This window comes from Semicossyphus pulcher, unplaced genomic scaffold (genome assembly GCF_022749685.1).
Source record: "Semicossyphus pulcher isolate SPU_LCO1_2020_fin unplaced genomic scaffold, fSemPul1.0.p SCAF_5, whole genome shotgun sequence".
NCBI lineage: Eukaryota > Metazoa > Chordata > Actinopteri > Labriformes > Labridae > Semicossyphus > Semicossyphus pulcher.
Window position 1 is genome coordinate 33,591,831 of NW_027211726.1, and position 25,914 is coordinate 33,617,744.

General features: G+C 43.3%; 1 protein-coding gene across 1 annotated transcript; it reads left to right on the top strand.

The window, feature by feature from the left end:
* The first annotated feature begins 18,579 nt into the window (after nt 1-18,579).
* On the top strand, nt 18,580-25,637 carry LOC138608741 (syntaxin-12-like). The gene is made up of 10 exons (XM_069681305.1): nt 18,580-18,647; nt 19,357-19,490; nt 20,075-20,144; nt 20,294-20,393; nt 22,325-22,462; nt 22,575-22,618; nt 24,022-24,127; nt 24,215-24,287; nt 24,727-24,809; nt 24,893-25,637. The coding sequence occupies exons 2-10, from the start codon at nt 19,391-19,393 to the stop codon at nt 24,983-24,985; spliced, it is 807 nt and encodes a 268-aa protein (XP_069537406.1). The 5' UTR covers nt 18,580-18,647; nt 19,357-19,390; the 3' UTR covers nt 24,986-25,637.
* The last annotated feature ends 277 nt before the right edge of the window (nt 25,638-25,914 follow it).

Below are 25,914 nucleotides of genomic sequence, written 5' to 3' on the forward strand. Positions count from 1 at the left end.
CTTTACAGTTGTTTTATTAAGATTAATACATACTTTATTATGCAGTAATTAGCAAATAACTATGCCCTTATTAACAGTTAATTATGCTTTTTGCAGCTACTGGAGCTAAAGCAAGAACAGTGCTTTATTAAGGTTAATAAATCCTTTATTATGCACTTGGTAACAGTTCTGCTTTTTGTGGCTCCCATTTGTAAAGAGAACTACATGGGGGGTCAAGGTTGATCAAATGTAAATAAATGACTACATAAAAGTAAAATGTTTTGGCGGAAAAAAACACACTTTCAGACAGCTCCTCTAAACTGTTATATACGTATGTTTTTTCATTTTTCAACACTTTAATTGTTCATGGTTGACACTAAGTGAGTGATCTGAAAAAAACTCCTAAAACAGGCCTCTGAAAAAAACTAAAAGGCAAATATTTCAACTTTACATTATAAAAACTACAACACTGGTGCGCTCATAAGCATTTATTATGCTTAATTAATGCATGACTCATGATGAACTAAGACATGCATTAATGATTACCACATCAGCAACTAGTAAAGAGTTATGATGATTCACATACTAATACATGAATTACTTTTAATTATGTCTGTATTCATTGATTAATTGTTAATATCTAATATTAATTGATACTGTATATTCATGTGTTAATTACCACAATGGGCCGATGCCTCTTTGTACTTCATAGTGAGTTATAACACCCCTCTCCTCATCGTCCTAACATATCTGAGAACATGTTTCTGCTTCAGTCACTTCCTGCTCTGCATCTTTCTCTGTATCTTTGTTTCTTGAGAAAGCTGTAACACTGTGCATCAACAAACATTTCTTTGCTCAGTGTTTGTATGAGGGAGCTGGTTAGATTTAGAGTTGGCACCGAGCAGCGCAGCCCTCTGACCTGGTCTGTTTTCCTCTTGTCTGGAATGCACATACTGAGCTCCAGGCTCACACGATGCAGAGAGGGAGGGGAACTTTCCTGTGACACACTGGAACACTGGCACGAACTGTAACAGGCCGCCCGCTAGCACGTCTTCTTCTGCCAGGTAACTAGGGGCAGGGGTCAGCTGACTCACCTGGGTGGAGGAGGAGTAGGAGAACTTTGGCGTTTGGAGGTCTGACAGGAGCATCGACATGTTGCTGAGCTTTAGGTCGTTCAGGGTGACGTCCAACCTGGAGGTCACCTGAGTGAAAGCTTACCTGGGAGGCGGCTGTGAAGCTTCTTCCTCTTTTTATTCTCGGCCTTGTGGCACTTTTTGCATGTGGACGCAGAGCCGAGGAAAATGTACCCGGAGAAAGAACCGGGAAGTCCAAACGTCCTCTTAGCGTGTGTATTCAGGTTGAGCTGAAACATCAGCATAAACACATGAACACATAAACACATAAATACATGAACACATAAACAAATGAACACATAAATACATGAACACATAAACACATGAACACACGAACATAAACACATGAACACATGAACACATAAATACATAAACACATGAACATAAACACATAAATACATGAACACATAAACACATGAACACATGAACACATGAACATAAACACATGAACACATGAACACATAAATACATAAACACATGAACACATGAACACATAAACACATGAACACATGAACACATGAACACATAAATACATAAACACATAAACACATGAACACATAAACACATGAACACATGAACACATGAACACATGAACACATAAACACATGAACACATGAACATAAACACATGAACACATAAATACATAAACACATAAACACATGAACACACGAACATAAACACATGAACACATGAACACATAAACACATGAACATAAACACATGAACACATGAACACATGAATACATGAACACATAAACACATGAACATAAACACATGAACACATAAATACATGAACACATGAACATGAACACATAAACACATGAACACATGAACATGAACACATAAACACATGAACACGTGAACACACATGAACACATAAACACATGAACATAAACACATGAACACATGAACACATAGACACATAAACACATGAACACAAACACATGAACACATGAACATGAACACATGAACACCTAGACACATGAACACATGAACACATGAACACATAAACACATAAACACACGAACACATGAACACATAAACACATGAACACATAAACACATGAACATGAACACATAAATACATGAACACATAAACACATGAACACATGAACACATAAATACATGAACACATGAATATATGAACATAAACACATGAACACATGAACATGAACACCTAGACACATGAACACATGAACACATAAACACATAAACACATGAACACATAAACACATGAACATGAACACATAAATACATGAACACATAAACACATGAACACATGAACACATAAATACATGAACACATGAATATATGAACATAAACACATGAACACATGAACACATAAACACATGAAAACATGAACACATAAACACATGAACACATGAACACTTGAACACATAAACACATGAACACATGAACACATGAACATAAACACATGAAAACATGAACACATGAACACATAAACACATGAACACATAAACACATGAACATGAACACATGAACACATGAACATGAACACCTAGACACATGAACACATGAACACATAAACACACGAACACATGAACACATAAACACATGAACACATAAACACACAAACACATGAACACATAAACACATGAACACATAAACACATGAACATGAACACATAAACACATAAACACATAAACAGACGAACAAATGAACAAATGAACACATGAACACATAAACACATGAACACATGAACACATGAACATGAACACATAAACACATGAACACATGAACACACCAACACATGAACACAAACACATGAACACATGAACATAAACACATGAACATGAACACATGAATACATGAACATAAACACATGAACACATAAACACATGAAAACATGAACACATGAATACATGAACACATGAACACATGAACATGAACACAAACACATGAACATGAACACATGAATACATGAACATAAACACATGAACACATGAACACATAAACACATGAACATGAACACATGAATACATGAACATAAACACATGAACACATGAACACATAAACACATGAATACATGAACATAAACACATGAACACATAAACACATGAAAACATGAACACATAAACACATAAACACATGAACACATAAACACATGAACACATGAACACATAAATACATGAACACATGAACACACGAACATGAACACATAAACACATAAACACATGAACACATAAACACATGAACACATGAACACATAAATACATGAACACATGAACACATGAACATGAACACATAAAAACATAAAGACATAAACACATGAACATGAACACATAAACACATGAACACATAAACACATGAACATGAACACATAAATACATGAACACATGAACACATGAACATGAACACATAAAAACATAAAGACATAAACACATGAACATGAACACATAAACACATGAACACATAAACACATGAACATGAACACAGAAACACATGAACACATGAACACATAAACACATGAACACATGAACATGAACACATAAACACATGAACATAAACACATAAACACACGAACACATGAACATGAACACATAAACACATGAACACATAAACACATGAACATAAACACAAACACATGAACACATGAACACATAAACATGAACACATAAACACATGAACACATGAACATGAACACATAAACACATGAACATAAACACATAAACACATGAACACATGAACACATAAACACATGAACACATAAACACATAAACACATGAACATGAACACATAAACACATGAACACATGAACACATGAACATAAACACATGAACACATGAACACATAAACACATGAACACATGAACACACATGAACACATGAACATGAACACATAAACACATAAACACATGAACATGAACACATAAACACATAAAAACATGAACACATGAACACAAACACATAAAGACATAAACACATGAACATGAACACAAACACATGAACACATGAACACATAAACACATGAACACATAAACACATGAACACATGAACACATGAACATGAACACGTAAACAAATGAACACATAAACACATGAACACATAAACACATGAACACATGAACATAAACACATAAACACATAAACACATAAACACATAAACACATGAACATGAACACATGAACACATGAACATGAACACATGAACACATGAACATAAACACATAAACACATAAACACATAAACACATGAACATGAACACATAAACACATGAACATGAACACATGAACACATGAACATAAACACATAAACACATAAACACATGAACACATGAACATAAACACATAAACACATAAACACATGAACATGAACACATGAACACATAAAAACATGAACACATGAACATGAACACATGAACACATAAACACATGAACACATGAACATGAACACATAAACATGAACACATAAACACATGAACACATAAACATGAACACATAAACACATGAACACATGAACACATAAAAACATGAACACATGAACACATGAACATGAACATAAAGTTCACATTAGGTAAGAAGTGCATCGCTGGAGATGCTGTCATGGTTACTCCACATCAGAGGAGACTCGGTTTCTATCAGCTTCAGTCGTCCCCCTGTGTGCTGCCAGACGTTCACATTAACAGATCAGCTCTGCATGTTAGCAGGTTTAATGTAACTGAAACCCTGTCTGTGATCACTCTGTCCAGTTAATGAGACTCGAGCTGAGTGAATTAAAGATGCAGCTGTAAAGTTAAAACAGCCGGAGTTAATCTGCTGCTGTCTGAGCTCTTTGAGGTGGTGAGTCTGTGTTTTATGGACAGAAGAGGAGCTGCTAAATTTAGAAGCTGTGAACAGAGTGTGAACAACACACAGCTGCTTCTTTATAAAACAACTGATGTATAATTAGATGAAACTGTGGAGGGCTTTGTGTCTGCAGGAGAAGCAGTGACAGGAGACGGACACATGGACCACTGTGAGTCAACGAGCCGGCATCACAATGTCTAAGGCTCCTGAATAATAGTGTTTGTCTGCAGGTCTCAGGTAGGAGGACTCTCAGTGTACCTGACCAGTCTTGTCTTCTTCTCCATGCTCCCTGAACCATGTTTTCGTTTGTCACATTTGAAACATTCATCACCCACACATCCACCAGCTGACACACTGATCAGCACACCTCAGAACTTTAGCAGTGTCTGTTTGTGGTTTGGTTGTTGTCTGTAACGATTTTAAACCTTTTCTTTGTCGTTCTCATGAGCTGGGTCACGACTAGGTGTGAGTTCGTCCAGCGACAGCTCGGTGGAAATCACTGACCTGCTTGCACCTTGGGGGGATGTTATGAACATGACACGATCGTGGTGTCTGAGGGGCAAATATTCAAAGAAACTAAATATTACAGAGGAATAACTTCTGTGCTGCAAGGTGAATATTCACTTTTATAAACTAAAAGAACCAGATTTGAACTAGTTTTAAAGTCCATCACTGGTCTTGGAGAACTTGAACTCACACTCAACTTTCAAAGCGAGTGTTTAAAGTCTGACAGGATTTACCTGATGTCTCGTCCACAGTCAGGTGTGATGTTTGGTTAGGTATCAGGGAGATGTCTGTGCACCAGAAAAGGTCCAGTTCCTGTTTATTCCAGCTAACAAACAAGAGATCAGAGGGACACACAAAGCTACTGTGTGTTGCACAGGGGTCTGAGTCTCCTCCCTGTGCAGCACTCAGAGTCCTCCTGCGTGTGTTCGATGTGTTTTCTACAGTTCTGCACTGATTCTAAATAAACAGCAGCTGTCGTTCATGTGCAAACTTCAACACATCTCTTTGGACAAAACGTTGCTTGTTAGATGGCAGGATGAAGAGGAGATGAAGCGATGTTCTTCGTGCAGCCGCGCTTCTCGTTCCTGACAGGAAGTGCCAGTCAGACCACAGGAATGTAGAGCTCTACAGCAGACACGCTTCTCCACAGAGAGAGAGCAGAGGACGGGTCTGTGTCCAAGGATTAGGGTTAGAGCAGGATGTAGGTGGGCAGGCCGACACAGTCTGACAGTGACCATATAAGATTACATAAACAACGATTTACCTTGAAGCGTCCTTTTGTCATAACCTGCAGAAACAGCAGCTCAGTCTGACATTCAAGCAGTGAAAATGAAAATATGCACAACTTACAAAGCAGGAAGTGTTTTAATTCAATGAGCAACCGGCTCTGTGAATCTGATGCTTGTTTCCCAGCCTCCTGGTTCTCCTGTGACCTCTTTACTCAGCATCACAGTCCAGAGTGTGTGTCAGCGTCATTAGCTAGCTCCTGTTATTTTGAGCAACAGCAGAGAAAGTCTGTCTCTCCTGTTTCTCTTTGAATAGTTGTTCTCTCTCAGGAGCATCCTCAGAATCAAAACCGTCATGACTCACACGATGGAAACTGGACACATACGCAGATCAGTGAGCAGCAGACGTGAAAATAACAGATATTTAATGACACAACAAAAAGGAAAGAGTCCAGAGGGGTATTGCACAAACCCAAGATAAGGGATTAAGCCGGGATTTTCCAACTTTCCTGGCTGAATCTAGCCTTGACTCAGTTGCATGAAAGCTCCAGAGCAGGCTAACAACTAGGCTAAGATTAATCCCAGTGATTCATCTGTTATTTCGACGGTCAAACTTTAATGTAGAACTTAGTGTTTTACAGCATTTCCATGGTCTTTGTTAATATTTTGCATAATTTGAATTATCCTACATTTAAATATTACAGATATATTTTCATTTCATTAAAGTAGGTTTACTGTTATTTTAATGGTAACAGTCACTTTTACATTCTTTCTTGTGGTAGTAATCATTACTGTCAGGCCTAGTGTTGTATTGCTAGTGTTTATGAAGACTGGTTTGATGAATATGAATATTATTGCAGCTGTTGAGATGATAAGAAGAGGCTGACGAAGTTGAAACGGTGGTTTCAATTAAGTCTGTGACGAGGGCGATATAAAGGTTCAAGTCCCTTTCGCCCGTTTCCTCTTCACAATGGCATGCCCATTTCTGGATGATGTGCTGGGTGAGGACGCATTAATACTCAGACGAGCATCTAGGCGTGAAAGAGTCTTCTGGGACAGGCCGACTGAGAGGTGTAGATTCTCAGGTGGTGGAGTTTGATATTTATGTAGGCTGCTGGGTCCAAAGATTCAGCATCAACCTAAAAAAGTTGTCTGATGCTTTGTGAATTCTGTTAAACACCTGTCAGGTAGCACAGACAGATTTGTGCATAATGTAGATTTACTTTAGGCAGTACTCACTGTGTTACCAGGCTGCTTGCTGTGCAGTGTCTGGGTCCTTACAAATATGATATTTGTATTAGCTCCACGTCACTGACTTCTTATTCATTAAGGACGAAATAAGCAGAATATTTCCACATAATTGACATGATACCTGAAGCCTTCTGGAGTCCAGCGACAGTCTCTCCATCATCTGCACAGGTGCTCTCCACAGTGGCCGTATACTGACCTCAATAGAACTTGTATGAACGTCTTTGACAGGACATGCCAAGCCTGTGATTTTAATAGAAAGGAGTCACTGGATCATCTTCTGGTGGCTCCCAAAGTGTGAGTGTGTTACCAGATGCTGCAAGGGAAGCCAAAGTCAGACAGCACACATTATATCATTATTTGATAGTGTTTCATGTTAAGTAGTATTGCAGTAATGTACCTTGTGTGAAGAGGCCAGTTTCTGTCACTGGGACAGAGTCAGTGGCTGTCCCTCCCTGGATCCCTTCCATCACTGGCCTCCCTTTATTATCATCCAGTGCCAGCTCCTCTGCTGGAGTGAACTCCTGGGTCGGTGGGCCGCCCCCCCGTGCCCGATTCATCTGCCTTTTTTACTACAATCATAGAGACATAAAATATGTCAGCAGATCGATTCACCTCATTTGTACATTGTTATCAGTAATCAAGTCACTGAGCAGCCTGCAGAATGTTCTTGTATTTAATTTGAACTTGCTGCCAGGTCCTTTTGAGGCCAGACAAGTTTGTTCTTGATGAAGGATAGATAAATACATAGGACAGATGAAACAGACAAAAAACACAAGATAGATAAATAGATTAAATAAACTGGACAGAATAAATAGACGCACATTGTGGATAATTGTTTGCAATTGATCGTCACATTTAAGGCAAAACGTACAGCTGTTAATGATTGGACGTGAAAAGTAACTCCTTTAATTGCAATGATGACAGTTTCAGTGGAGCACGGTTTATTAATTGTACATTGTCGCTCTGCTTACACATTCAGCCGGCCCGCTGTACTCTGCCAGGCTTTCTCTCGTTCTTTAATTATAGCAGCCGTGTTTCCTTTTTTCTAATGATGTGTTTCATTTCTTCGTATATCTCCATGAGGAGCTGCTGTTCTGCTGATGAAAAGTATGATGCACGAGTCTTGTCCGTTTCTCCATCCGTGATTCTGTAATCGATCCTGTGGTCTATTTAAGAATGCCTTGAACGTGCACTTATCCTGACTATCTGCACCTGGCTTGACATAGCTGCGCCTTCTCATCCTGGCTCGGCGAACCTGCAACCAATTAAGCCAGGATGCTGCAGGTTAAACTCGGTCAAGCCGGGCTTTCTCAGTTATCCTGGATTTCTTTATTCTACTTTTGTGCGATACCCCTCTGGAGCAGGCAGGAGAACGAAACAGGTGAGAGGTAAAAACAGAGACGAGAAAACACACGATGAACTCACAGAGAACAAAGATGCTGCTGAGCTGACGAACAACATGAACAACAGGTGTGTGGGTAGGAGCGTCCGGCTGGTCAACAGGTGAAACTAATGAGGCCAATCAAACCTGAGTAAAACGAGACATGACACACAAGAGGTCAGAATAAAACAGGAAACGCTGAAACTAAACTCACGACTGTCACAAATGAAGTTCATGTATTAACTTCTGTTCGGGAGCAGGACCGCGCCTAAAACTACACCTATCATCTGACAACGATCCCACTCCACTCTGTTTGTCTCCGACTCTTGGACCCACCCTCCCTCCCCGTCCTCTCATCCATCCACCCTCCTTCCTCATCCCTTCCTATTCAGCTTCGTGTATCCTTCTCTCATGTCTCTGTCCAGCTCCGGTGTGGGCCGCAGTCAGCTCGGGTACATGATGCCTGAGACAGATCCCCCGCTCTGAGTCTCCCTCTGCCCGGCCGGCAGCGCGCCCTCCCGGACCCGCCTCACAGAAGACATGCCCTTCACCTTCACAGAATGTGTGTCAACATTTATAATTCAAAACTTACATTAAATATTCAAACACATGTTGTTGTGGCGTGGTCATAGTGAACAACTCGTTAACGAGCTAACTGTTGTTAACACGTCTCTTCACTGTCGATGCTGATCAAGTCTGCAGCCACACGCTGACAGACAGAAATATTAGCATGTCTGAAACTACCTGTAAGTGACACACTGTTTCCTTCATGATAAACAGAGTTGATCTCATCGTGTGTATCAGGCTGTGTTTCTGCAGCAGAAAGGAGCTTTGTCCTCCTCGTCTGCAGCTTCAGGCTGTTTTGACTGCAGGAGCTGCAGAGACGACGAGTTCCCTCCGACTCTACTGGAGCAGGTCGGACAGGAAATACCTCCGAAACACAGCGAGGGCGGAGAGCCTCACCTCTGACAGCCTGCAGGGAACACCTCTGGGGGAGGAGGAGGGGGAGGAGGAGGAAGCTGCGAGTGTGAAGAGAAGAAGAAAGAGAAGGAGGTGGAGGAGGAGGAAAAAGAGGAGGAGGCAGCACAGAGCTAGGAGGAGAAGGAGGAGGGACCAAGTGATGTGGAAGAGGAGGAGGAAGCACGGAGCATGGATGAGAGTTAGGCTTAGGAGGAGGGGGAGGAGAAGAAGGAGGAGTAGGAGGAGGTAGCATGGTGCAAGCAGGAGGAGGACGAGGAGGAGGAGGCACAGAGCGGTGTGTTACAGTCTGACAGGAGAGGAGGTTTCTGAAGGAGTCCCTCAGGTCCCTTTGTGCAGTCTGAGGTGTCGTATCATGTTGCCCTCCTGCCCACCCTGCTCTCTGTCTGCTCACACACACACGCAGACACACACACACACACACACACACACACACACACACACACACACACAAGAGGCCCTTGAAGGCCGTCCAGCCTCAACATGCAGCCGTCTGGAAATAATTAGAGATTGAAAAAAGGTGGATGAGGTGGTACGACCAATTTTCCCAGAGTCAGAGAGACCCGCCCGAACTGCGCCGAGCACACGCTCACTTCTTACCCACAATTCCCCTGGAACGACATTCCTCCTCATTCTGCTCCCTCCTCTGCATCACACCTCAGTCTGGTGTCACGCTAAAAAACGACCCTCCTCGCTGAACGAGTTCCTCAATGCTCAGTAAAACCGTCTGTCCTGAGCCTGTGTGACGTACAGACAAGAGTCACATCAGAGTTCACTGCCGTCCGGATGCAGACTGGACCAGGAGGCGCCGGTTCCTGCTCACACTACACGTGTTTCACCAAAAGTCTCACCTTCGTTGTAACTTCAGAAATGCAGGGAGTTGTCTGTCTGCAAACATATAAAAGTGTTTTATAACGCTGCGCCGAAGAAGAACGGCCTGTGACTGTGAGACTACGTGAGACTACAGATCACTTGTCCCTCCGTCACTCTTATACATTCTGAAGTATGGCCAGAGCGGGGACCTTTTGACCCTGGCACCAGTGTTGGGTAACGTTCCTTTAAAAGTCACTCGTTACGTTCCAGCGTTCCCTCCTGAGAAAAGTAACACATTAGATTAACCCCCCTCTGTGACTCGTTCCACGTGTGTGTTATATCATCAGGACGGCGTGTCGCCTGCTGTACGTCTACCTCTGAATGTATCGACTCTACCGTCTCTGCGTCGCCTCGGTTACGGCCCATAATCTGTAACTCTGCAGCCTGATAACAGGACTGACAGACGCAGTATAACCTTTACAGCTCTTTATGATGCTAACAGTCTGACAGTGAACTGGGCAGAGGCATACAGTGTTAGGCACAGCTGTTTCCATGACAACAACAACACAGGCTCTTAGTCCCACCAGTGTTGTGGAGCTGTGTTTAGCTGCAGATGCTTCTTCACGTTTGAAGTCGAGCTCTTCACAGCTGACGAGCACTTCTCCTCCAGACACAGCTTACATTTCACCATCATGTTGTTCTCGTCCCTTTCACCCAAACATTCAGAATCATGTGAATATTTCCACAAAGTAAACGCTGTCCTCTCTGACAGCTCGCTAGCTGAGTTAGCTAGCTACACGTGCGCACTGACACAGCTGTGTTTACCTTCTGCAGGTACGCAGCGACCTGCCAAGAAGGAGGAGAGACACAGAAACAGAGCTTCAGGGAGTTTCTGTTTCTGTGGAGACAAAAGGAAAAGAGAAATACGCTGATTTATTTTACAGTAACAGATTATTGCTTGTGAAAAAGTAACTCAACACATTAGTTGAATTGCAGAACTAACGTGTTACGTTACTCGTTACAACAAAAAGTAATTTTCTGTCGCTCTTTGGCCAAATGTTTGAAGACTGATTGATAACCTGACATATATCTATCATTTACTTGTGCTCTCTCTGCTGCCTCTGACACAGGCAAACCCAACACTGCAAAGAGGCCGACTGTAAATATGAGATGTTTTTTTAATTAAAGCAGCGTGTAGTCTTCCTGCTCTTTCGGTCATGTGTTGCATTTGGTGTCCTCACTTAGTCGTCATCTCCTGTTTTTGTTCGTGTTCCTCACCTCTCTTCTTATTCCAGGCTTCACTTCCTGTCCTCGTGTGTTTCCCACCTGTGCGAGGGCCTTTCTCAAAACACTCCCTCCTCCCTCTCCCACACTTCCACTGTGTTTGCGCACTCGCGTGGAGGCTCCGCCTCTTTGAGCCTGTCCCAAACCTCTGAGCGTGGAGCGGGTTGTTAAACCCTTCACCAGCGAGCCTGCACCGACGCTGACTTAATGACCAGCGGCAGCGCTGTGCTGTGATCGTCATGAGATGAGAGACGTGAACTAAAGTTCTGTGTTATCACCCGTAGCAACGAGGACTGCTGTCATTAAGATAAAAACATACTGACGTCAGCGTGTTAAAGTGAACGTTACATTCAGGATCTCACAAACTGTTTAAAGTGTTTTATATTAACGGCTGTAAAAACAGCAGGTCATTAAAGTCAGATTAAGAATATATTTACAGATAAGAAAAGTCACCTTGGTACATGTAACCATGGTAACACACAGTTCCTGCCGGAGTGAGGGGAGTTCGTCTCAAAGCTTCACCTAAACGAGGGTGCTCGGTTCGGCTGAGAGAGCGACGTCGAACAGAGTTCCCTCTGACGGAGCGGGAGTGGGGAGGGTCCGGTTTGAGAGGGCCCTGAGTGTCTGCTCCGCCCTCAGTGGTCTCACCTGTGCGTCATTAGCTTCACCTCCTCAGTGTATTAATCTGTGTTAAATCTCATTATTACACTTTCCCTGTTTGGACTCTTAAATCATCGAGCTGCAGCAGCTGCTGCGGGGTCCTCTCCCCCGAGCTCCCGTCTCCCTGCTGTGTGACATATTAGCATCACATACGGGGAACTCAGAGGACGTGTTGCTCCCTGCACACTGTGACTGAATCACAGGATGATCTCACCCTGACCTGCAGTAAGAGCTCCAGGAGGTTCACATCATGAGTTCAATCAAAACCTCCTTCAAGAAACACATGATTTAGCAGCAGAACCATCTATTTTGTGAGTACAGGAAGAGATGGGACACGTAGAGTGGGGTCAAAGGTCACTCACATGTTGCATAACATGAGACTCTTGACGGAGCAGCTTGGAGGAAACAGGGAGGAGCAGACAGAACGAAACAGGTCCCAGTAGGTGTGAAACCTCTCCTCATGCTCTTCCAGCGCTCTCTCTCTCTCACCGTACACAGTCGTTACACGACGTCACCACGGATACGATTTCATGGCGGCTCTCGCAGCGACTTCCTGGAGGGGGAATCTCTGCATCTGGATCGTGTTAGAGAGGATTTATGTTGATCCAGCACGGAGAACACGACAAGGCTCCGACATCCTCCTGCGTGAGCTGGACTCCACTGACGGTTCAGACTGTGTCCTACCTGTGCTCTCTAATACCTGTCCGATAATCACATGTTGAGCTAAAGGAGAATGATCGTTCCTACACATATCCGTAACTAGTTCAGATAACCTTATCTCAGCTCCTCAGAGGTACCTGTCTGTCAGTCCAACAGCTGTAGAAACACCTCTCCAAATCTTCCTAAGTCCCGCCCCCTTTTTCTCGCTCTGCTCCAATAGCAGTTGAGCCTTTGCTATCCCAGCAGAATGTCAATCATTTCCCCCCTGCCCTGTATGGTTAAAGGATGATGCTGGGGGACCTCGTGCATCGTGTTCATGCCACAGTGTTTCATAGAGCTTCTTCACATCAGACAATAAAGCTCCAACACGGAGGCCGAGATTCAGGTCCACTGTGAAGCCAAGAATCAATGATTAACATGTATGTTGATAACGTAACATCAGAGGACGGCTTGAACCCAAACAACCATCACCTGCATGAAGAGCTTCGAGGGTTTGTTTGGTGAGCAGGTGAAGCTGGTGTTCAGCCGCACTTCAAGTTTCAAACTGGCAAATGAACGGAGGTTTACTCTGCACGCAAAGGAGGAGGCGGTGAGGAGCTGGGAGTCAGAGGTGAAAGAGTCTGAAAGGATCGAGCTGCTGAACCTGCTGCTCCTTCAACCACAGCCACCCTTCCTCCCGATGTGAGAGCGCTGCAGCAGTCAGTCAGCAGTGTGAGCTGGAGGACCCAACGCAGACAAAGGACGTTTATTCAAACACAAAAAGCAAAGTCCGTTTAAAGTCCAGGTAAACCCAACAATCCAAGAGGGAGACAGAAGTCACATCACCATGACGACCATGACGAAGGGTTCGACCAACGATGGGTTTCACAAAGAATGGCGAGGCACAGAGACTCAGGTGAGACAGTCCGGGGGCAGGTAAACACACAAAGGCAGGAAGGAGAACATCACATGGGTGGTAACGACAAAATAAAACAGGAAATTCTTCCGAAAGTAAACAGGTTAACTCATGACACCTTTAAGACAACACAGGGTACCTACAGCTGCTACGACACATTAACCACAGAGAGTGCCAGCTCGTCTGACTCGTGTCGAGGTGTGCACGTCTCTGACAGACTCTGACTATAAAAGCCTCCAGGCTTACAAAACAAAGCAAAGAGACATATTTAGAGTTTGCAAAAAGAAAAGCATTGTTGTTTTAAAGTGGTGTCTGACCAATGAGGCTGCAGCTTCTGAAAATCTGCACAAGCTCATGTTGGAAGAATTTAATATCAGCTTCCTGAGATCGTTGAATGAGCAGAAAGTCCTGCAGTCACTGCTGCCACAGTCATGAGCGCACTTTAACACATCACTGTTTTATTTCTGATGGTGTTCAAAGATGTGTTTAATGTGGATGGGAGAGCTCACCGCGGCTTATCCCGCTCTTCAAAGAAAAGATCGATCTAATAAAGAGGTGTCACACGAACCAGAACAAAGCCTGTGCAACATGTGAACTGAGCAGAGACAGGAAAAGTCACAGCTGATGAGGACTTCAGTTTGTTTCTCTGGTGGGTGAGGAAGACGAGCCCTCGCTCTCTCCTGCAGGAGACTCGTCCAAAGCGATCTCGTAAGTGTTGTGGTTACACGCAGGTCGGTCCTACGATGGCTCAGACATTTTAGCATTTGGAATTAAAAGACAATAACCGAATGACTGAATCAGCACTGCTTCATTTTAAAGAATAATCTGACTGGGGATGAGAGTGTGTCAGCTGTGAGCACGTTCTGCATCATGTGACCATCACAGCAAACACACAGCACACACACTTCCTGCATCAAAACACACAGCGCACACACACACACACTCCCTGCATGAAACACACAGCGCACACACACTCTTTGCATCACCAAGCATGACCGACATCTGCAGCCCATTGCCCGCTTTGATTACACGGGGTGAACCTTCTGGAAAACACGCAGGAATGTAAACAGAAGTGAGAGGAGCTCCCCTCGGAGCACAGAGCTCACGCTGTGTTGCTTCTTATCAGTCAGGACGCTCCGTCACATCTCTCACAGGAAGCAGGGTCCCATTAAAGCCAGTCTCAGGACACGTGTAGTTACAGTAACAGGCCGAGCGTGACGTTAAGCAGTGAAACACATGTTTTTCCTCTGTCACGGGGTCATGGAACAATGCTTCTCTTTCTGTTTTTGTCCTCAGATTATTATTTTGTGTTTGTCATGAACACTGTGGGGATGTCAGATCCCAGCCCCTCAGGTCGTTGTCCAACATAGAGGAATCATTTAAAAGCATGTAGCAAAGACACATTTTGAGCTAAATAAATGTTGGAGGACGAAGCAGAAATTGAAACCACTGACGAACAGGAAGTTTATGCATTAAGTACATTCTGCTGCTAACAATAGTTTAAGGTCGGTTTCATTCAACTTACTGTTATTAAATCAATGATATTACAGAATGTCAGTGTTTGTGCACGGACCGGGACAGGAGCGCTCTGCAGTGGTAAAAAGAGCAGAGCAACATTGGTTCCCATCTACCAACCCAAAGCGTATAAGACAGCCCGTACCAGACGGGGAACACGGATGTGTGGACGATTACGAGCAAACAGTGTTTGAATCCAGATTTCAGCAGAAAGTGTTCGTTACAGATTTTCTAAACCTGACATGTATAAAACAACATCGTCAGCATAGGAGGGAATAGTCTGCTGAAATATTAAAACGAACTTTATAAATCTCACATTTAAAGAATGACATCATCTGCATATGTGGAACCATAGTGGACCATCTGACCTTTGACCTTGTATCTGATCTTGTTATGAGTCTTAAAAACCTTAAACAGACTTTATAAATTTGAGACGTAAATGACGACATCATCAGCATTTAAGGAAACAGAGTGAACAAGTATTAATTCAGTGAGAGGTTTCACTTTTAAGCTAACAGCTAACATGAAGGTAAAACCACAGCCAGGAACAGGTGCGACCCCTGACCTGTCCAACAAAGAATAGGTAAGAGAGGGAATTATTTGTGTTTGTGAGGCCTTTGTGTGATTCTTCTAAAGAAATTGGGTGATCCAAATCCATCACCTCCACTCCACTCGTGGGGTTAAAGTAATCACCTGCAGCCAGTCCTCTTGATATGTAGCACATGTAATGACCAGGTAGTTCAGGATCGATGATCAGAAAACCACCTGTGTTTGTGCTGAGCTGGTGCTTTAGACTGTAAAAAAACAGTTTGTTCCAGCTTGAACAGGACTTTTTGATTTCTTGGTGTCTGTGTCACTTTGCAAAATGGTGCAACATTCCTTAAATATCTGTTTTCTGGAGCTCTCCGTGTTCTTCGTGCATGGGTGATACATCCTGTGTACCCACATGTCCATCACTTGTCATCTCTGCATGCTCCTACAGCTCTGCATGTCTTCACGGTGGAACAGAGAAGGTGGGAAAACCAAAAGGAAAGCCAGCAAATAAAGTCTGATGCACAGAATACAAACAGTGACAGGCTGGAGGGTTATTAAGTTCTATGATCGTCCTCACTGAGCTGTTGTGCAACAGCAGAACTGAGCCTGCTGTGTATAATATGTGTCTAAACTGGAACATAAGTTCCACATGCTGCAGGAAAAAGTGTTTGATATAAATGATGTAATTGAATGGACAAATCAAAACACTGAACCCTCTTTGCTCAAAGCTAAAGTTATGGCATTTTTGACTCTATGTTACATTCCAGTTCGACAGTCGTTGAGCTGGTGAAGCAGCTGGATTTAATTCAAGCCTGGACATTAATTCAGAGTATGATGGGAGAGCAACCCACCATCCCTCTGCTCCAAGTCAAACATCCATATCAGTAACTGAACCAGACAGCAAGGAGGGGAAGAAAACAGGACTCCCAAGTCGTTTTAAGTCTTTCTGCAGCAGCGCTCCTCCTTCTCACGCACTGTGGTGCTGCTGAAACACAGACGGAGGATTGAAAGTGGCAGCACTGAGCGGTGATGATTAGCTGCTCTGCATGGAGGTCAGAAACATTAAAGACAGACACAGCTCTGGGTCACACATAACTACAGTTTATTGTGCCCTAACCTAAAAACACAACGTCATATCACTACAAAAAAACACACAGCTTTAGTATAGAAATGTTTTCTGAATGGTCAGACAGCTTTGCTAATGCAGCTTCAGTTAGCTACAGATCTCATATAGCTGTGTGTAGCAGCTACAGGTGCTGTTAGCTGACTCTGTCCAGTGTCGGGCTCTGAGCAGTGAAGTGTTGGTGTTTACACCTCAAACTACCACAGGAGCGAGTTATTCACAACAGATATTCACATTCGACTGCTGCAGCATCTCTGGTCTTAATATGGTCTGATAATCAATAAAGTCATGCTCACCTCCTCTTTCTCGCTCTTCAATAATAAATCACTTCCACATTGCGCCACCTACAGGTTTGGAGGACTTTGTGTTGGCTGGATTTTCACCATTTTTATTTTGCTTGTTTTCTGAGTTTGTATTTTTTTAATTTTTTAATGTTGATGTATTTGCTGTTATTGCTTTTGTTTCAGCTGTTTGCAGCATTTTTTTTAATATATGCATGTTTTTGAATTTGCTGCATGTTTCTCCTCATGAAAATCATTTGGGCCGTTGCACAGTGTTTGCACTTGTCAGCCACCTTTTGAAACAATAAAGAGGTGAGTTCAAGCTAAATCTTCACGTTATTTGAATCTAAAAACTGAACTTTGGTGAAATATGTGTGTACAGTATTTGTATAATGTAGTTGGCCAGTAGGCCTATACAAGAGCCTGTGTCCATTAACAGCGTTTTTTGTGCTGAGCACTGAGGACGTTTGTTTGGAAAGTAGGCTCTGCCAGCGCAGAATACGCTGTTAGTGGACACAGGCCCTTATTCTCACACTCAAACAGCCACTTTGTGATTATTTAAGCGATACTTGCATATACTCTAAAGCTGTTGCTCGCAGACAGATACGATGAGATAAGATTATCTTTATCAATCCCCCCCGGTGGGAAATGAGCCTGACACAGGAAACGGCATTTGTTTTCACAGGAAATTAAGAAAGAGTGGCTGGAAAGGACCTCAGCTCAAAAATGTGATTATATTTGAAAAGGTATGACTTTTTTTTCACACTGGAAGGAATATATTTAATTCTTGTCAGTGATTTCTTCTTTTTTAATGATGAGTAAAACTTTATTGACACTTCAACAAGTTTACAACACAGAAACCAACTTAAATGTCTCATATAAATGCAATGTACTTGTCTTGATAAAGACAATAACTGCATGAATTGAAAAACTGGGAAAACACAAGAATTGATAGTGATTTATCTGTATGTCAATCCATTCTTGTAAATAAAGTTTTTAAAAAAAAGCCTGCCCTCACCGCGTGACCGCACGCGTTACGCAATTACGTCACTATTCAGGAAGAGCACTAGTATCTTGACGGAAGACCGTTACGCCTATGTGTTTATTTTAAACTGCCAAATACGCAAGTATGACATTGTTTCTTACATTAAACGCTTTACTCGTGTTGAAAATATGATGTTGTCTGTAAGTGTTTGTTAGTAAAGAACACGGTTACCTGTTTCAGGATGAGTAGTTTGTCATAAACAACTGAGAGCTGACAAGTTAGCGTCGGTTAGCTTGAAAGCTAACAGCTGGGCATAATTCTGTCACAACCTCCCGTAACTTTTGGTGGATAAACAGCGGGAAATAGAAAACCAGTTGAGCTGACTGGTTTAATATTAAGACCCAATTTTTATACACAAACAGTGCTATCATTACGTCCCCAATGTGGTTTACAAATATCACTTGTCTTTCATATTATTCAATTTCGATCAGCTTGAACGGTTCCTTGTTAGCATGCTATCCTGTTAGCAAGCTAACAGTTGTTGCTCAGGTTAACCTAGATACGCTTAATCTCCGCTGTCAATAAAACTGTGGAGTCCTCATGGACCCGATACACATAGCACGATTGGGTAATCCATCATACCGTGATGTGACAGGATTTGTAAATCTTTCTGCAAACAGATTCCTGTGTGTGTATGTATGTGAGTTAGTTTACATCTGCTGTTTATATATGTTCTCTGTACAGGTGTCAGTTTTAGGCCCATAATGTCGTTGTCACTGTCCTGCCATTTAAAATCTTAAGCAAATATGGCGGTAGTTAAGAAACACCTTTCTCCCTCTGTGTGTCTGCAGCCAAAGCTCAGCCCTCAAGCACACTCCAGCAGACATGTCATACGGCAAACCAGAGACGTACCGCCCCGTCCCCCGGGACTTCAACAGCCTCATACAGACATGCAGCTCCAACATCCAGAAGATCACACAGAACAGTAAGTCTTCCCCTGCTTCACTGGTGGACAGGGCTGGGACATGAAGTGAAAAATATGACCATGATCTATTTTTTTAATTAGTTTATTTATTTACGAGATTGTTTTATTGCCGAGCCCTACAGCAGGATAAGAATCTCTTTTTACTGAAGCATGAGTAAGGCTGTGACAGTAGCAACATATGATGACTCACTTACTAACTTATTAAGAGGTGATGTTAATGCTGTGTCAGTCTGAGTCAGCTTCACTGTGCTGAACCTCTTCATTTAACAAAAGAGAGCAGCCCTTCACTGTGTTCCTGTTTATTTATTTATTTGATTTATATATGACGATAACTATTGTGGACTAAAACTTATTCACTTCACATAGATGTTAAAATAATTATGTTCAGCTTTGTTTAACTTTTTGTGCATCGCTGCTTATAGACGCCTCTCCACCAACAGTACCCTGATAATGATCTTTGATCTAAGATCTGATCCGAACAACCTACACAGTATTCATATATCAGCCAGGACAGGTGCTGTTTGAATTTGTAGATGAGTTCATCTGTGCCAGGATTTAGACTGATCCCTGTATGTTGTCGACAGCTGCTCAGATAAAGAGCATGGTGAACCAGCTGGGGACCAGACAGGACACCAGTGAACTCCAGGATCGTCTGTAAGTATCAACCTCATCAACAGAAACTCACACATGGCTTCTACTCTCTGACAAACAGGTTGTTGCTTAACTTACATACAGTATAATAGAAGTTGTACAGCTAAGTCTTTAGTTGTTGTGTGTACATATAACTATTGGTATTTGTGCAGGCAACAGATTCAACACTACACCAACCAACTGGCAAAAGAAACCAACAAGCACCTGAAAGAGCTGGGCTCCATCCCTCTGCCCACATCGCCCTCAGAGCAGGTAAGAGTCCGGCTCTGACATCACTGATTTACACTGGTGACTATGGTGGCAGCTGTTTCCCATCAGCTCAGAGGCAGCCCTGTCTGCTGCTCTGTCAGCCATCATGTTTATGTGTTGTCACATAAAAATGTAGAATCTGTAGGCCATGACAGGTTTTAGTACGGGAAGTGTTCTGGTTTCCGTTTGTAGTCCTAGTAGTATTGACCAATCACGTCAGCAGGCTGCGGCGTATGCCGCGAAACCAGCCCGTGTGGTTGAACGTAATCCGCCATGATGCGACCCGGCTCCCATCAGCATCATCTGACAATGATTTCTCTTCTCATCTATAAACAGACGTCTGCATGCTAACAGCTAACAATCTGCTCTAGGTCGAACATTCAACTTCAGACAAATTTGCTTGACGCTGTGTCATAAGGGCCGCTCAGCGTTTAGATTTCCGTGACTTCCCTGAATGCATCATAAATGATGGCTCCGCCCTCCGTCTCATGTTAAAGTAGTGTTCTTCTCCTCTTGAGGACAGACCTGACAAAGCTTCGTTTTTGTTACTAATCTGCATCATGATGTTATTTCAGCAAAATCAGAGGAATAAAAAGGAGGATTTTTTTCTGGCATTTTATCATCAACACATTCTGACTGGGCCCCTCCTCCTCCGGGGCTCTTCGTCACCAGAAGCTCACTCTCACTCTCTCGTGCGAGGACACGCCCCCCCCGCCGAGCTAACACCGACAGCATCACGGTTACCTTTAGTGATGAAATGAATCTATGTGTCATAGCAATCCCTTTGAATATCACCACACAGTGGCATGGAAATGTGAGACTAAAAGGAAGTAATCAAAAATAATCTTTAGAATAATCAATAGATTAGTTGTTAGAAGAATCAACTTATCAGAAAAACAACCGTTCGGTGCAGCCCTACCAGAGTGCAGCCTCTGTTTACAGTGAGACTGAGACTCAGCACAGACAGATGAACGGGCGCTCCTCCGGGGGATGGGACCAACCGAGAGATGACAGCGTTTATTTAGCAGACACATCTGGAGGGAGAATTTACCTTTGATCTGAACACACGGTCGCTTCTCAGCTTTATCAAGACCTGAACCACTAAACCACAATCCCTGAAAAGTTCACCATCACACCCAGTGGATGTGTCCTCGTCAGCTGATAGCCGACGGGTGCGGAGATTACAACAGAATCAAAGTGCTGTGAAGTTGTAAATTTGTATTAGATGCTTTTCCAATGTAAAATTCTCACTTAAAAGTAGATGAAAAAAGAAGAATGTAATTAAATGACCCAAACTCACCAATAAAACAGGACCACAAACCACCTTAAAGGCGTCTCAGATGACAACATCTGTAGTTATCTCCAGCAGCCAGTTAAAGTCAGTCTTTGCTCACCAACAGTGACATCACACTGCCTTTATTACCTGCGCTGCGAGCTGTGAACTCTGAACCCTAACCCTATCTGAAAAAAGGGCTTTTTATAACTACTGTAAAGTTTCTGTTAAATCATGTGTGAAGAATTCTTCTGTGTTTCATGTTTCAAATGATTCTGGTTAATCATCAGTTGCACCAGCAGCCTGTATCGCTGTCAACAGTGTTGTTGTTGTTGTTGTTTTGATCACCACTAGGGGGCAGCAGAGTTCAACCATTTTCCCCATCATGGTTTAAAATAGAGCGAGCATCAGGCCCTGGTCACCTGTTCAATTTCATTTCTCATTTCATTTCAGCATCAGATATATTTATCTTAAAAAGAAGGAAATAAAAAGTCAAATAATAAAACATCAAAAATAATATATTTAATAATATATTATGAGAAACCCCAACAGTCTGGTTTCATTGTTTCAGTTAGTTTGATCCAGTCTTTTTACCGTGTTGAACTCGTCCTCGCCCTGCTCACTGTCCCCGTACCGTCTGTGTCCTCTCTGTGGCGTCCAGAGGCAGCAGAAGATCCAGAGAGATCGGCTGATGAACGATTTCTCTGCAGCTCTCAACAACTTCCAGGCGGTTCAGCGCCGTGCAGCCGAGAAGGAGAAAGAGTCTGTAGCCAGAGCGAGAGCTGGTTCCCGTCTGTCGGTAAGTACGAGTCGGGTGATTCCACGCCACACAGACTCACCTGAACAGCTTGATGAGAGAGAGGTGATGAAACTTGACACTCGTTTGAGGCTTGTGTTTTCTTCTCCTTCAGACTGAAGAAGGTTCCCGAGATGAGAAGCTTGTTTCCTTTGACAAGTAAGTCACTCGTTGATTCTGGGTCAGGTTATTTGGGGAATATTGAACATTGATAGGTGTCTTATGGAGACCTGTTGTTCTGCGTCCATCAGTAGTGTTTAATAACAGTAAAAACTACATGTGTATTTCTTTTTTTCTGCTGCTGTTTCTTTCACAAATCTCATTCATGCAAAAGCAGTCTAACGTTGGCACCAGGAGAAGTAGTGTTTTCTACAGAAGGATTTGACAGCTCCAGGTTTTGATGGGCGGTGAGAGCTAGCAGGGGGGGTGGCTCTGGGACGGCAACGCTAACTGTTGAGCCTCCCCGAGGTGTCGTGGGCCTAACTTGATAAAACACTGGTGAAAGGAGGTGCCCACTTCATAACCCCATTATTGTGCTGCCTCTCGCTGCCCATCTAACTACATGTTTAGGTTGTGGGGGCCGTTAGGAGCCATGTGGGAGGGTAGGTGGTATCAGCGTTGTCAATACCTGGAGCTCCCATGAACGGAGCCTGGGTCTGTTGAAGGTGGCAAAGCTGCTTGGGTTGTGGTGACCACTAAGGATGGATGGATGGATGGATGGATGGATGATTGGATGGATGGATGGATGGATGGATGGATGGATGGATGGATGATTGGATGGATGGATGGATGGATGGATGGATGGATGATTGGATGGATGGATGGATGGATGATTGGATGGATGGATGATTGGATGGATGGATGGATGGATGATTGGATGGATGGATGGATGGATGATTGGATGGATGGATGGATGGATGGATGGATGGATGGATGGATGGATGGATGGATGATTGGATGGATGGATGGATGGATGGATGGATGGATGGATGATTGGATGGATGGATGGATGGATGGATGGATGATTGGATGGATGGATGGATGGATGATTGGATGGATGGATGATTGGATGGATGGATGATTGGATGGATGGATGGATGGATGGATGGATGGATGATTGGATGATTGGATGGATGGATGATTGGATGGATGGATGATTGGATGGATGGATGGATGATTGGATGATTGGATGGATGGATGGATGATTGGATGATTGGATGGATGGATGGATGGATGGATGGATGGATCCCAAACTGGGCACGTTTCATTTAACATTTAATTCAAACCCTTTTCTTTCTCCTGCTGATATTTCTTCTCCCATTGGTGCACAAACAAACTTTGTCTTCCATCTCAACACAAAAGTTCAGAGAGAGAGAGAGACTTACAGACGTTTATTCACATGAACATCTTCAAAGAAATAAAAAGAAGAAGACTAAAAACATGGTAGAAGAAACCGAGCAGGAAGTCAGATCAGCTTTAGTTTATTGACACCATATATCAGATTATCAAACTGTGTTGCAGCTTATTACTTTATAATAAAAAGTGTTCCTGTTTGTGTGCAGCCAGGACGACTGGGGTCAGATGACCACTCAGACGGAGGAGGTGGCCATCACAGAGGAGGACCTGGAGCTCATCAAGGAGAGAGAGACCAACATCAGACAGCTGGAGGTCAGTTTGTGATATTAAAACACACACACACACACACAGTTTAAAGACCACACACACCTGCTGTTTCTGACCTCTTGTGTGTTTCAGTCCGACATCCTGGATGTGAACCAGATCTTCAAGGACCTGGCTGTGATGATCCACGATCAGGGAGAGATGATCGGTGAGTGGTCATGGGGCTCTGCTTACACACACGTCTCACACAAAGCTTACTTCCTGTTTCCAGCAGCTGGCACACTGACGACTCCTTGGTGTGTAGACGAATACAAGCAGGGCTCTTCAACTGTTTAAGCCTGTATGTTTCAGTCACCACGACTTCCTGAGGGAGGGGCTGTTTGTTTATGTTTATTATCACCGTCAGTCATGTTTAATTAGGGAAGACAGACTCATGATCAGGATTAATATGAGATGAAGTGTGCAGTCCCAAGACGTGATGAGCTGACTGCTCTCACAGTCAGACTCTAACTCAGCCTGTGCTTTGCTGAACAATACCTGGACTCCTCCTGCTCGCTGATAGCTTAAGTAGGAAACACTGGGAAGGTGTTGGCAAAGCAGGAGTGATGTGACTGACCTCTGACCCCGCTGTGTGTTCTGTCCTGCAGACAGCATCGAGGCAAACGTAGAGAACGCTGAAGTTCATGTAGAACGAGGAACAGAGCAGCTGCAGAGAGCCGCCTACTACCAGGTGAGTCTCCAGCCGTCACTTCACCTGCCGTCAGTCCGAGCAGTCCAGCAGGTAACCGCCCTGTCTCTGCTTCTCTGTCACAGCAAAAGTCCAGGAAGAAGATGTGCATCATCGCCATGGTGTGCTCCATCGCGCTCGTTATACTCGGCATCATCATCTGGCAAGCGGCTAAGTGAAGTGACTCCGCCCCACTCACGTGTCACTGCTATATTTTACTCCGCCCCCTCCCACCTGCCAGTACCTGTTGGAATCACAAGAAGAGGCTGATCACTGAGCGAAGTCGAGCTGTGAGGAGGAAACGTTCCCGTCTGAAGCGATCGAGCCTGATTTTGTAAATGATCTGAAAACCATCTGATTCCCGGAGCGATGAGGGACGGAGGACTGAGGTGGTGGAGATACGAGATTCCTTAATTTGCTTGGTTCATTCTTCTTTACTGCACTAACACTAGCTGTCACTGTATTTCAAATGTTATTGGTTTATTTCAGTCCCGGCGAAGTGAAAAGAGAAACACGTCTGAGTAAATGAATCTGTGGTTTTTACGGGCTGTAAATGATTTCCTGTTCCTGTCGTGGCTGCTGCTCACGGTAACATGAGGGCACGTCCGACTCCTGGTGACGGCGGCCGTGGATGTAATATACATGTTGTACAATGAAGGCAGATTACCAGTATGAATAAAGTCCATGTCTGTAAATATTACACAGCTGCAATATATTCTGCTAAGAACATGATGGATGATGAGTAATGACAGAATCTGAAACATCAAACAGAACATTTTTATTGGTTTCTATGACTCCTGACGGTAAGCGTAATAAATGTCTTAAACACTCCTCTATGTCGCCACAGTGCTTCTCTGTCAGGAGGGGCGGGGCTTAAATCTTTAATCATATGACGTAAATGTTTGTATCGGCCTTGTTGGGCCTCTTGCTCCAACAGATCTTTGGTCTCTTCAGTGACGTGACCTGCAGACAAGGCAGAACAAAGAGACAAAACCAGGTACCAGGTAACTCAAACAGCTCGCCTCATCTCTGCAGCCCGCCGGCTTCTCTGCAGGAAAGCCAGCAACACTCCTGACTCCCTGCACGGGCCGCCACAAATACACCTGTT